The sequence below is a fragment of the Pseudophryne corroboree genome, chromosome 6 (assembly GCF_028390025.1).
Source record: "Pseudophryne corroboree isolate aPseCor3 chromosome 6, aPseCor3.hap2, whole genome shotgun sequence".
NCBI lineage: Eukaryota > Metazoa > Chordata > Amphibia > Anura > Myobatrachidae > Pseudophryne > Pseudophryne corroboree.
The window spans coordinates 326,636,157-326,649,182 of record NC_086449.1 but is presented as its reverse complement, the minus strand read 5'-3'; the positions used below and the strand labels follow the sequence as shown (position 1 = coordinate 326,649,182).

Below are 13,026 nucleotides of genomic sequence, written 5' to 3'. Positions count from 1 at the left end.
TTTTCCCCGCTCTATGGGGATTTGACAATATATTGTATAGAAATGTATCAACCAATGTGCGTCCAATGTCTACATCTTCGTATACAATCGTCGGATCTCAGATGCCTCCAGTAGGCGTCTAAATACAGATCATGGCTGCAACATTTGCATAATTTTGCACATCTGCTATGTACTGAATTGCAGATGTGTAGGCATTTGCGTACATCTCTGACTCAGGCCCTCAGTTCATTCCTACCTTCTTCTCTGCTCACTTTCCCTAGTTAAATATGACACTTCACATCCTTTAATTCATCACACACACACACACACACACACACACACACACACACACACACACACACACACACACACACACACACACACCCCTCCCCCGATACCATTTCCTGGATACTCCATGATTTTTCTTTGCTTCATTTTACTCATTTATTCTATAAATTTACTCTTTAAGCCACCTCTGAATTCCCTCTCAGGCTCGGCACCACAAATATACATATCATATTACAGGTTGAGTATCCCATAACCAAATATTCCAAAATACGGAATATTCCGAAATACAGACTTTTTTGAGTGAGATAGTGAAACCTTTGTTTTTTGATGACTCAATGTACACAAACTTTGTGTAATACACAGTTATTAAAAATATTGTATTAAATGACCTTCAGGCTGTGTGTATAAGGTGTATATGAAACATAAATGAATTGTGTGAATGTAGACACACTTTGTTTAATGTACAAAGTTATACAAAATATTGGCTAAAATGACCTTCAGGCTGTGTGTATAAGGTGTATATGAAACATAAATGCATTCTGTGCTTAGATTTAGGTCCCATCACCATGATATCTCATTATGGTATGCAATTATTCCAAAATACGGAAAAATCCGATATCCAAAATACCTCTGGTCCCAAGCATTTTGGATAAGGGATACTCAACCTGTAATTATTTGGACAGCATAGGTTTTAGTGTTGAGCTTTGATGGCTCATGTGTACACCTGATATGTCTGTGAATGATGTTGTTCAGACATATTGTGTTGACCCTGCAGCACGATCAGATACTGTATATTGGTCACATGACCAACCGACTGACCCATATGGTGGCCACAGGAAGCAGGTAAAATAATGCCAACACTACTTGCTTAGGCCAGACATATTATCCGATTGGTAAATGTGTATGCACAGGCACATACTTACCAAATCAGTCGGTCAGTTGGTCGGCTGGACAGATCTGTAGGCCAAGTGTGTACCCTACATTACTTATGATCAGGGGTTAAAGTGAGCCGGAACGGGGCGGAACTGCGTTCCGTCAGTTCCACTTGGAGACGGAACGCAGTTCCGCCTCCTCTGGCTCACCTAACCCGGCGATGTGTCCCCCGTCGCTGCAGGGAGATGACGGGCGCCCGCGGCAGCCGGAGGCAGGAGCTCAGTACTGAGCTCCGCCTTCCGGCTCAGTCAGTGCGCGCTATGGGAGAGACGTCATGACGTCTCTCTCATAGTGCAGAGGAGCGGGCGACGAGAGGACTGCAGCGGCCGGACACGGAGCGGGACTTGGTAAGTATGGTGTGTGCTGTGTTTTTTTATTTTTTTTTATTTGTGTAGCAGCTGGGGGGCAAACTACTGAGAGGTCATTACGGGGGCATTATTACTGGGGGGGGCAAACTACTGAGGGGCATCTACTGGGGTCATTACTACTGGGGGGCATTTACTGGGGGACATTACTACTGGGAGCAAACTACAGGGGGCAAACTACAGAAGGGCATTACTACTGGGGGACAGACTACTGAGGGGCAGAACTACTGGGGGACATTACTACAAGGGGGCAAACTACAGGAGGGCATTACTACTGAGGGGCAAGCTACTGAGGGGCATCTACTGGGGGGCATTTACTGGGGGGCATTACTACTGGGGGACATTACTACAGAAGGGCATTACTACTGGGCAGGGCCGTAACTACGTGTGTGCCAAGGGGGCTTGGCACACAGCGCAGTTGCCCTGAGGGCGCAACGGCCAGCGGCATGTAATGAGTCAAATTGACTCATTACATGCCGCCTCTGTGTGCGCCGTGCGCCGCGCTGGAGGAGAGAGACCAGCGCCGGGTTCAAGGAGGAGGAGGGAGGGGGAGCAGGGAGCCGCAGCAGCGCTATTTGATTGGTAGTAAGCGCCGCTGCAGCATCCCCCTCTCCTTCTGTATTGGCTGCCCGGCGCTGCTATGGATGCTGGGATGCGGTTCCTTCATCCCAGCATCCACAGCAGCGCCAGGCAACCAATACAGAAGGAGAGGGGGATGCTGCAGCGGCGCTTACTACCAATCAAATAGCGCTGCTGCGGCTCCCTGCTCCCCCTCCCTCCTCCTCCTTCTCACCTCACACAGCCTGCACCGAGAGGGAGCTGCACGAGGAGCCTGTCAGCGGGGAGAAGGTAAGTATGTCTCTCTCTCTCTTTCTCTCTCTCAGGGGGACACCGGCTGCCGCAATGTGTAAAAAGGGGTCCTGGCTGCCGCAATGTATAAAAAGGGGGTCTGGCTGCCGCAATGTGTAAAAAGGGGGCTGGCTGCCGCAATGTGTAAAATGGGGTCCTGGCTGCTGCAATGTGTAAAAAGGGGGACTGGCTGCCGCAATGTGTAAAAAGGGGTCCTGGCTGCCGCAATGTGTAAAAAGGGGGACTGGCTGCCGTAATGTGAAAAAAGGGGGGGTCCTGGCTGCCGCAATGTGTAAAATGGGGTCCTGGCTGCCGCAATGTGTAAAATGGGGTCCTGGCTGCCGCAATGTGTAAAAAGGGGGACTGGCTGCCACAATGTATAAAAAGGGGGTCTGGCTGCCGCAATGTGTAAAAAGGGTGCCTGGCTGCCGCAATGTGTAAAGAGGGGGCCTGGCTGCCGCAATGTGTAAAGAGGGGGCCTGGCTGCCGCAATGTGTAAAGAGGGGGACTGGCTGCCGTAATGTGTAAAAAGGGGGACGCTGTCTGCTGTAATGTATAAAAGGGGCTCTACCTGGTGTAGTGGCGCTACTGTGCAGCGTAATTTGAATAATGTAGACTACTGTGCACCGTAGTATGAATTGCTGTTATTTTGTGGCCACGCCCCTTCCCCGTGAAGCCACACCCCTATAAATTTTTCACGCGCCTGCGGCGCGCACTGCCCCTTTCTTACATGGGGGGGGGCGCCACTGTCGTTTCTTGCACACAGCGCTAAAATGGCTAGTTACGGCACTGCTACTGGGAAACAGACTACTGAGGGGCAGTACTACTGGGGGACAGTACTACAGGAGGGCATTACTACTGAGGGGCATCTACTGGGGGGCATTTACTGGGGGACATTACTACTGGGGGGCATTACTACTGGGGGACATTACTACAGGAGGGTATTACTACTGGGGGGGCATTACTACTGGTGGGCAAACTACAGAGGGGCATCTACTGGGGTCATTACTACTGGGGGGCATTTACTGGGGGACATTACTACTGGGAGCAAACTACAGGGGGCAAACTACAGAAGGGCATTACTACTGGGGGACAGACTACTGAGGGGCAGTACTACTGGGGGACATTACTACAAGGGGGCAAACTACAGGAGGGCATTACTACTGGGGGGCAAGCTACTGAGGGGCATCTACTGGGGGGCATTTACTAGGGGGCATTACTACTGGGGGACATTACTACAGAAGGGCATTACTACTGGGGGACAGACTACTGAGGGGCAGTACTACTGGGGGACATTACTACAAGGGGGCAAACTACAGGAGGGCATTACTACTGAGGGGCATCTACTGGGGGGCATTTACTGGGGGGCATTACTACTGGGGGGCATTACTACAGGAGGGTATTACTACTGGGGGGCAAACTACAGGAGGGTATTACTACTGGGGGGCAAACTACAGAGGGGCATCTACTGGGGGCATTACTACTGGTGGCATTACTACTGGGAGACATTACTACTGGGTGCAAACTACAGGGGGCAAACTACAGGAGGGCATTACTACTTGGGGCTTAACTACAGTGGCATTACTACTGGGGGCGTAACTACAGGGGTTAAACTACTGGGGGCATTACTACTTGGAGGCATTACTACTGGGGGCTAAACTACAAAGGGGCATAACTACAGGGGCTAAACGACTGGGGGCATTACCATTAAGGGCATTACTACTGGGGGCACTACTAATGAGGGCATTGTAAAGGGGGCACTTCATAAGGGGCATCAATCCTGGGGTCATAAGGGGCACTGCTATTGCGAGCATTGCATAAGGGGCACCACTACTATGGGCTCTATATAAGGGGCGCTACCACTGTGGGCATTGTATAAGAGGTGCTACTGCTGTAGGCATTATGTGTATTATGGGGTGCTACTACTGTGGGCGTTATTACTATTGTGTAACACGCCCCTTTTTTGAGACCACGCCCCTTTTTGCGGCGCGCGCCTACGGCGCGCGCAATACCTTTGTTGAATTGCCACCGTGGGAAGGGGGGTGAGTTCCACCACCTCTCTAGGACCACTTTAAGCACTGCTTATGATTATTAAATACACAAAAAAGGCAGGAAAAGTGCACTCTGTAAAGAACAAAAATGTTTAATTATTCATCTCCTCTATTTTGTTAAATGTGAATTAACTTCTCAATAAATGTATTCCTCCAATGTAGTATATTGACGAACTGTAGAAAACATGGTCTCCTTATCACAATGCAGGGAAAGAGGAAGTCCTTGTGATACTGACTAGATTTCTTTGGAGACAAGTGGTTTTTACAGGTGATCCAGGGGAAGAATCGTGTAGCTGTGACATCACACTACAAAACAAAATTGTGTTATATTACACAATCAAAAAGTGGGACTGTGCAATTTGTTTTCTTAAGAGATTGATTCCTTATGACAGTGGTTTCCAAACTTTTTTGAATCACGGCACCCTAGAGTATCATAATTTTTTTAGTTACAGAGAAATTCAGAAACAAATATTAATTTAAGTTGTGTTTATGTGTCGTCTTTATGTTCAGTTAAGTGGTGACCAACACTGGCTTTGCCTATACATTGACCATAAATAATTTGACTTGGTCCTGGACCACCAACCCAGGGCACCCCTGCAAGTACCCCATGGCACCCCAGTCTGCCATGGCACTCAGTTTGGGAACCACTGCCTTATACTCTTCTGGTTAATGCAAATATACAGTACAAAACAAAAAATATAACCAAAAAACGTATAAGAGAGTCAGAAGAGAAACCCAGTCATGTATGATTGGATGGTGTTTGTGTCTTATCCTGTATAAATGTAATCTGTCTAGTGACTCTTTAAATCCATCTTGTACCTGGGACTTGACTGTCTTTGTCTCAAAGGACATTATGGTATATTAGATCCTGCACTCACCAGCATTCCTTGCACAAGTACCTGTGCACGTCCATCTCCTGCAGTTTGGGGGTGATCACTAGTGGTCTCACCTCAGTGTGGGGGTGTATGATCTTCCTTTGTTTGGACATATGGGATGTAGCTCTGCCATAGCACAAAAGACCATCCTGAAGATGAGATAGACATATTTTGTACTTATACCACAACTGAGAGGAGAATCTCTGTGTGCCCCCTCTCAATCTTTAAATAAGATTTTTTTTAAATGAATCTCTATAAATTTATACACAATTGAATCCCCGCACATATATTTAAAGTCAAACAAACACAATACTAATACTGTACATATCACACCTGTCCAGAATACATATGATATCCCGGCTGTTGGGATGCCGGCTATCACTATACCGAAAGTGGCATCCCGATAGCGAGTCCCCTCATGGGCTCGCTGCGACTGCCACGCATTGGGCACAGTGGCTCACTTCGCTCGCCACAGGTTCTATTCCCACTCGGTTGGTGGCGTGGACCCACCAACTGAGTGGGAATCCCAAGAGTGTGTCAGGATTCCGGGTGTCGGCATTTCACCAGCTGTCGGGATTCTGGCGTCGGTCTCTTGAATGGACTGTATCCCATCTCTCCTGATGATAATTTTGTGCGTATTGTTCATAACTTCACAGTACTTTTAAACCTCTCCACTTTTATCTCCTGTTGTGCTAAGGGGCCTGACATAGGTCAGCAATACCATTATGCAGCTGCCTGGGGCATTAGGGTCGCTGAGGTCACCTAGCACTAAAACTGCTTATACTCTCACACTATGCAGAGGTTTGCTGTCTTGCTGATCCATCTAGAGTGTATGTCATGGAACTCCACAGGAATCTATCCTCCATTGCATTCAGATTGACACCTTCTAGTCAATAACATAATTGCAACCATAATCTAGATTGCAACAGTCGATGCAAATAGGGGCGGATATAGGGGAGAAAGTGCCCCTAGGCACAACAATAACGGCCGCCCCCCATTATAAGCCCTGATTTGATTTAATAGAATAATAAAAAAGCCACTAACTATGATTTTTTTATTTTTATTATGTATACATGCTAAGTGGGACAGCTTAAAGGGGCAGTATGTGCATGTCCTACCCATTTACACTTGATTCAAAATGGCATATGGTACAGTACAGTCAGTGCCGTTTCTAGCGGCGGACGAGCCGTGCAACTGTGCAGGGCGCCCTCCGCAGCACTTTTCCTGTCTCTGACTGCTCCCTGTCATTGTACTTCGCTCGGGGGGCGGAATTTCACTGCATGACGCATTTGCATCGTGACGTCATGACGCAACGCGTCACTTTGTGAACCTCTGCCCCCGCTGCAGAGTACTATGGCGGGGAGGAGGGGGAGCAGGAGAGCTGGCGGGTCTGGCGCTGGCGCACACCCCTGCCAGCATCTTATAGGATCTCCTAGTCCCATTTCATCAAAACGGACTCCTCTTAAATTTCACTAAAAGAGCTGTTAAACATTCCTTAAACCATGCTTTTTCCTTACAGGTATTAGCTGAATAATTATTTATTCACCACATATAGCGCTCCTTTCATTAACTCATTACACTACATTACACAACCATGGCAATGACATTACCCCGAGCAATGAGCATTATACACCCCTGGCAATGGGCATTCACCCTGGCAACAAGCATTACACACCTCTGGCAATGACAATAACCCTGGCAACTAGCATTACACACCCCTGGCAATGGGCATTACCCTTGGCAACTAACATTACACACCCCTGGCAATGACATTACCCCTGGCAACTAGCATTACACACTCAAGGCAACGAGCATTACACACCCCTGTCAACTAGCATTACACACCCCTTGCAACTAACATCACACACCCCTGGCAATGACATTACCCCTGGCAACTAGCATTACACACCCCTTGCAATGAGCATTACATACCCCTGGCAATGGGCATTACCCCTGGCAACAAGCATTAAACACCCCTGGCAACGGGCATTACCCATGGCAACAAGCATTACACACCCCTGGCAATGACATTACCTCTGGCAACTAGCATTACACACTCCTGGTAACGGGCATTTCCCCTGTCAACGGGCATTGCGATGTCTGGCATAATGTGGTGGGGGGCACCCTGCACCATATTATGCCACACACCATATGATATCGTGGATTTTTTTCTTCTCCCTGTGATGGCCGAGGTCTGTTGGTGCAGGGCCAAAAACTGGGGTGTAAGGTAGTCTTTTCCTGTGAGGCCACACCCATTTTCGTGAGACCACGCCCATTTTAGCGAGACCACGTCCCCTCGCCGGGAATGCGTGCACCTTTGGCGTGCACCAATTGCAATTTTTATGTCTATTGGGGGGTGCATTTTTTCAATATAAATGTGTGTGTGTGTGTGTGTGTGTGCGTGTGTGTGTGTGTGGGGGGGGGGGGGGTTTGCATTTTTAAATCTCGCACTGGGAGCTAAATTGTCTAGAAATAGCCCTGAGTGCAGTGGAAAATTTTTACAGTTACTGGTACTTTTTGGGCTGACAGTACCAACAAAAGCATCCAAGTGCCACTCATAGGCACCTCACATGCCTAATGGGAAATTCGCCACTGGATGCAAGCCCAGCTCATACATGTCCAAGTGAACATTACTGGGATTGAGAGTTTCCACTTTACATCTCACGGTCTGCTTTTGCAGCTATGTGATGCTGTGGAAGTTGGGGCAATTCACTCCAAAATAGATGACCTTGGCAATAGGGGTCGTTAGAACAGTGTTAGAATAAGTGGACTTTGTAAAGATAAACTTACCCATGTCCTAATCAGTGCCATTAACAAAATCTTGGGGAGATTCTGAAGCCAAATCCCAATGACCATGAAGAATTAGACAGGGCGCATGGAGCCTTTAAACAAAAGGATCCCTGAGGGCACGGACGGTTTAAAAGAGAAAGGGTCCCATGTGCAAGCTCTGTGCTGGCCTACTGTTCTCTGCAGTGCAGTAGAAGACTCTGGCACTCTGGGAACATGGCACCAGCCATGCCATATTCACTTCCCTACTGCAAATGCTCAAATCTCTGCGAAATTGTCAGCTGCAACATTTTCCTGGTGAACTCTGTCTGCTCCTGCTGCAGCACTGGTGATAGAGGATACCAGAGAAGTGAGTGCAATTATACGGGTGAAGGGTGTGCAGTGTGGGCCAACCTAGACCCAGAGGCCCATTTGCACTACACACCTTACACCCATTATAGATACGCCACTGGATGGAGGATCGACCAAAGGATATGATCTGTAGGCTCCATTTCTTATCACAAAACGAAAAAATACAATGTGCAAAACCTGTATAGCATGGAATTTAACAGCACCATATGCAAATCTTCCAGGACTTCTGCTGGCAAATGCCCCAGCATTATAAATGATTGAAACCCCTGCTGGCAGAACTGCACAAATATGATTATTTTTTTTAAATCTATTTATTGAGAGTGTTAAAATCCTCAGGAGGTGCCACATTCTCAGGACAATGTGGCCTGAAGATAGCCATCAGGTTTTTCTCATATGCAGTTATCTGTGCATTGCATGTCAGTTGGTGCAGTGTGTTCTGTTACCATGGTTACTGTGAGCTTCTGCCATTGTCATCACCATTTTGGAATACTCAATGGGGGTAATTCAGATCTAATCGCTGCTGTGTGTTTTCGTACAGCGGGCGTTCAGGTCCTAACTGCGAATGCATATGCACCGCAATGCGCACGCGCATCGGACAACAACAGGCATCGCCGGTCATCAATGGGATATTGCGAAAATTCCGATCACACAGGCATTTTCAAGGTGATTGACAGGAAGAGGCTGTTTATGGGTGGCAACTCAGCATTTACAGGGAGTGTCTGGAAAAACTCAGTCATGCCCAAACATTTTAAGGAGGGTGTCTGACATCAGCTCCGTGTCAGCATCCGGGGTCTTACCTCCAGTTCTGGTCCCTGCAGCCTTCCTGTTAGCTGGCTGGTGTGGCTGCAGCGGATAGGAGCTGTGGCAGCGAGGTCCTCCGGTGCGGCTGCCGGTTGTCTGGAGGCCGGAGTCTGGGTCCTGGGGAGCGGAGCACGGCAGCTGGAGGTGTCTGTTTCCAAGTGTTCTGTTGCTGGAGTGCGGCGTCTGGGAGGCTGAGACCTGAGGTAGTGGCTGTGTGCTGGTTCCACATGTGTCCTCTGTGCAGGGAGCTGCCATGTTGGAGACCAAGCCAAGCCAATATGTATCCCAGTTCGCATCCAGCCAATCCGGTGCAGTCTTCCCTTATAAAAAGGGGTTGATGCTTAGTCAAGGTGCCAGTGCTTTAAATTACTTGCTGCTGTAAGGTGCTCAAGCTCTGTGCTCCCAGGTTAACCCCTGGTATCCTGGTTCTGTTGTGGCCACCCGGTGGTCAGTTCTGTTATTGCAGTCCTTTGCTCCCAGTCCACCTGCTCTTGCGGTTTAACTGCTGGGTCCTCTATCTGGTAGAGGGTCTCCGTTTGCTGATGGTGCTCACAGCGAACCTCTCTTCACCATCATTCTTCAAGTCGTCTCTTCATTCAGTGTTCTTCAGCATAGTTTACAAATCCCAAGTTGTCTCTTCATTCAGTGTTCTTCAGCATCGTTTACAAATAACAAGTCATCTCTTCATTCAGTGTTATTCAGCATCGTTTACAAATCCATCCCAAGTTGTCTCTTCATTCAGTGTTCTTCAGCATCGTTTACAAGTCACCTCTTCTTTCAGTGTTCTTCCGCATCGTTTACAAATAACAAGTCATCTCTTCATTCAGTAAAAGGAATATACCAAGGTATATAGTCGGGCGCTAGAATGGGATGTTTTTCTAGCTGCTGTATGGAGGAGATAGTCAGTCTCCTTACATATACATAAAGTAAAAAAAACTGAAAAACAGCGCTAAAATCAAATTCCTAAACACATTTAATATATTGGTGTTAAAAGACAACTTTAAAATTCAATTGAACTAACAAATCACACATGAAAATAAAATGTCCATTGACCATGGGGATAATGAAATTGGCTAATTTCTGCCACTACTTTGCAACACCTTATGACCGAGTTACTGATATATTTGCCAGATTCACGTATGAGGACTTTAGTATAACGGAGTGTCCATTATTTGATAAAGCTACCTAGAGTAGCGAAACGCGTCAGGAGAACCTACTGCTACATACATCATCACACCAAGAAAGACCTGGAGTTTACTGCTGCCCTTACAAGATCTGAGAGGACTTTTCCGGTAATACATCAATCCGGTTCCATTTCCAAGCTTTCCAAGCCCTCTGTGGACCAGGATACCAAATACTATTGCGTGGAGTCTAGCGGCATTCAGACACCATTGCAACGGATCCCAACATAGGAACACAAGGCTGGTAATAATGGACACCCCGTTATACTAAAGTCCTCATACGTGAATCTGGCAAATATATCAGTAACTCGGTCATAAGGTGTTGCAAAGTAGTGGCAAAAATTAGCCAATTTCATTATCCCCATGGTCAATGGACATTTTATTTTCATGTGTGATCTCTTCATTCAGTGTTCTTCAGCATTGTTTACAAATCACAAGTCATCTCTTCATTCAGAGTTCTGCAGCATTGTTTACAAATCATAAGTCACTTCTTCATTTAGTATTCTTCAGCATCATTTACAAGTCACGAACATTTCGTCTTTCAGAATTCACTCAGACTTATCTCCTAGTCGTTATGTGTAGCTGCATCCGCAGACAACACTGAAATGAGTATCAGGGCGGTAGAAAACCAAGGGATTTGGTGCCATCGAAGGGAGTATTGAAAAGAAGATAAGTTAAGTAAGAGATGGAAAAGCACATGAGGGAAGAGGGCCCTGCTTGTGAAAGCTTATATTCTAAAGGGGAGGGGCACACAGACATGGGTGACACAGATGGGATAGAAAGTGAGTGTGGGACAGATGGCTTAAGATGAGAGAGGGCTGAGTTTGGTGAAGAAGTGGGTCTTAAGAGCTCAGTAGACGTTTTGTAGAGAGATGGAGAGTGTGAGGGGGAGAGGTAGATAATTCCAGAGAAAGGGAACAGCACGTACAAAATCTTGGAGGTAGGAGTGGGAGGAGGCAATCAGTAGGCAGGGGAAGCGGCGTGCATTGGTGGAGCAAAGAGGATGGGCAGGAATGTAAAAGGAGATAAGGTCAGAGTTGTAAATGGGAGAGGAGTGGGTGAGGGCTTTGTAAGTGAGTGTGAGTAGTTTGAATTGGATTCTGAAAGGGAAGGGAAGCCAGTGAGGGGCTTGTAAGAGAGGGGAGGTGGATGTAGTACATTTGGTGAGGAAGATGAGCTGGGCAACAGCACTAAGGATAGATTGGAGTTCAGAGAGGCATTTCTTAGCGATTCTTTGATACTGTAGGAGAAGAATACAGTAGTTAATTTTGGAGATGACCAGTGAGTGAATAAGAGTCTTAGTGGCATCCTGGGTGAGAAAGGGTCTGATCCTGGAAATATTTTTGAGATGAAAACGGCAGGTTTGTGAGAGGTGCTGATTGTGTGGTTTGAAGGAGAGGGAGGAGTCAAGGATGACTCCAAGACATCACACTAGGGGACTAGAGGAGACAGTAGTGCTATCAATAGATAATATTGTGGGAGGTGAGTTTGTGCAGGAGGCTGGGAAGATGATTAGCTCAGTCTTAAGGGGGGTACACACAGAGCGATAATCTAAGCAATCTGACTAGATTGCTTAGATTTTCAGCAAAATCGCTCCGTGTGTAGTCCTAACAGTGATAGCGATGCGCAGCCCGGAGCATCGCTATCGCTGCTGCTAGATTGGCCTGCATGCAGGCCAATCTAGCGGGTTGCTCACTTCACCCGCTGGGTAAAGTGAGCGGCCTCCCCATCTCCCCCCCCCCCCCCCCCGCACGCTTAGCGCACATCGCGCTGTGCTGAGCGGCGGGAGAGATGTGTGCTGAGCGGTTCGCTCAGCACACATCTCTCCCAAATCTGGCCGTGAGTACTGGCCTTTAGCCATGTTAAGTTTAAGAAAGTGTACAGTGGTATTTTAGTATCCTGAACCCGTCTTCAAATATAATTATTGATACTTTCAATTTGTAAAGAACCAGCTACTAAAAATTAATCCTCTATAATAGGTTTATAGTTTATGGTGCTGGAGCTGCTCCATACAATCAAAACCTTAACATGTTAATATCTACTTATTGGCAATTGCCAAAAAAAGAAAGATTGCTTTTTTGGAGCACTCTTCTATATTTTGTACAGTATATGTGATGATTAAATTGATATAATTGTTAATTTTAAAATGTAACTTTTAATATTCTTACTTAAGATAATAGGGGTAATTGTGATTTGTGTGACTTTGTAAATGATTATATGTATGTCACCCCCTCCTTATTCTAAATATATATTAAAGGACAATATTTGTCTCCGTGGTGATTTTTTTTTTGTATGACTGACATTCAAAAGGGGGGGGGGGGGGGGGGGGAGTTTACTGTCAGCATCCAGAGTCTTACCTCCGGTTGTGGTCCCTGCAGCCTTCCTGTTAGCTGGCTGCTGTGGCTGCCGCGGATAGGAGCGGTCCTCCGATGCGGCTGCCGTTTGTCTGGAGGCCAGGGTCTGGGTCCTGGGGAGCGGAGCATGGCAGCTGGAGGTGTCTGTTTCCAAGTGTTCTGTTGCTGGAGTGCGGCGTCTGGGAGGCTGAGACCTGAGGTAGTGGCTGTGT

General features: G+C 47.1%; 1 protein-coding gene across 1 annotated transcript in view; it reads right to left on the bottom strand.

Annotated features, from left to right (window-relative positions):
• Nucleotides 1-4,546: 4,546 nt before the first annotated feature.
• LOC134932173 (uncharacterized) overlaps nucleotides 4,547-13,026 on the bottom strand; it is a 138,214-nt gene continuing 129,734 nt past the window's right edge. Inside the window, exons 22-23 of the mRNA XM_063926340.1 lie at nucleotides 5,344-5,489; nucleotides 4,547-4,771 (exon numbers count right to left, since the gene is read on the bottom strand). Of these exons, the coding sequence (XP_063782410.1) occupies nucleotides 4,663-4,771; nucleotides 5,344-5,489 (255 nt within the window). The 3' untranslated portion in view covers nucleotides 4,547-4,662. The remainder of the gene's footprint in view (nucleotides 4,772-5,343; nucleotides 5,490-13,026) is intronic.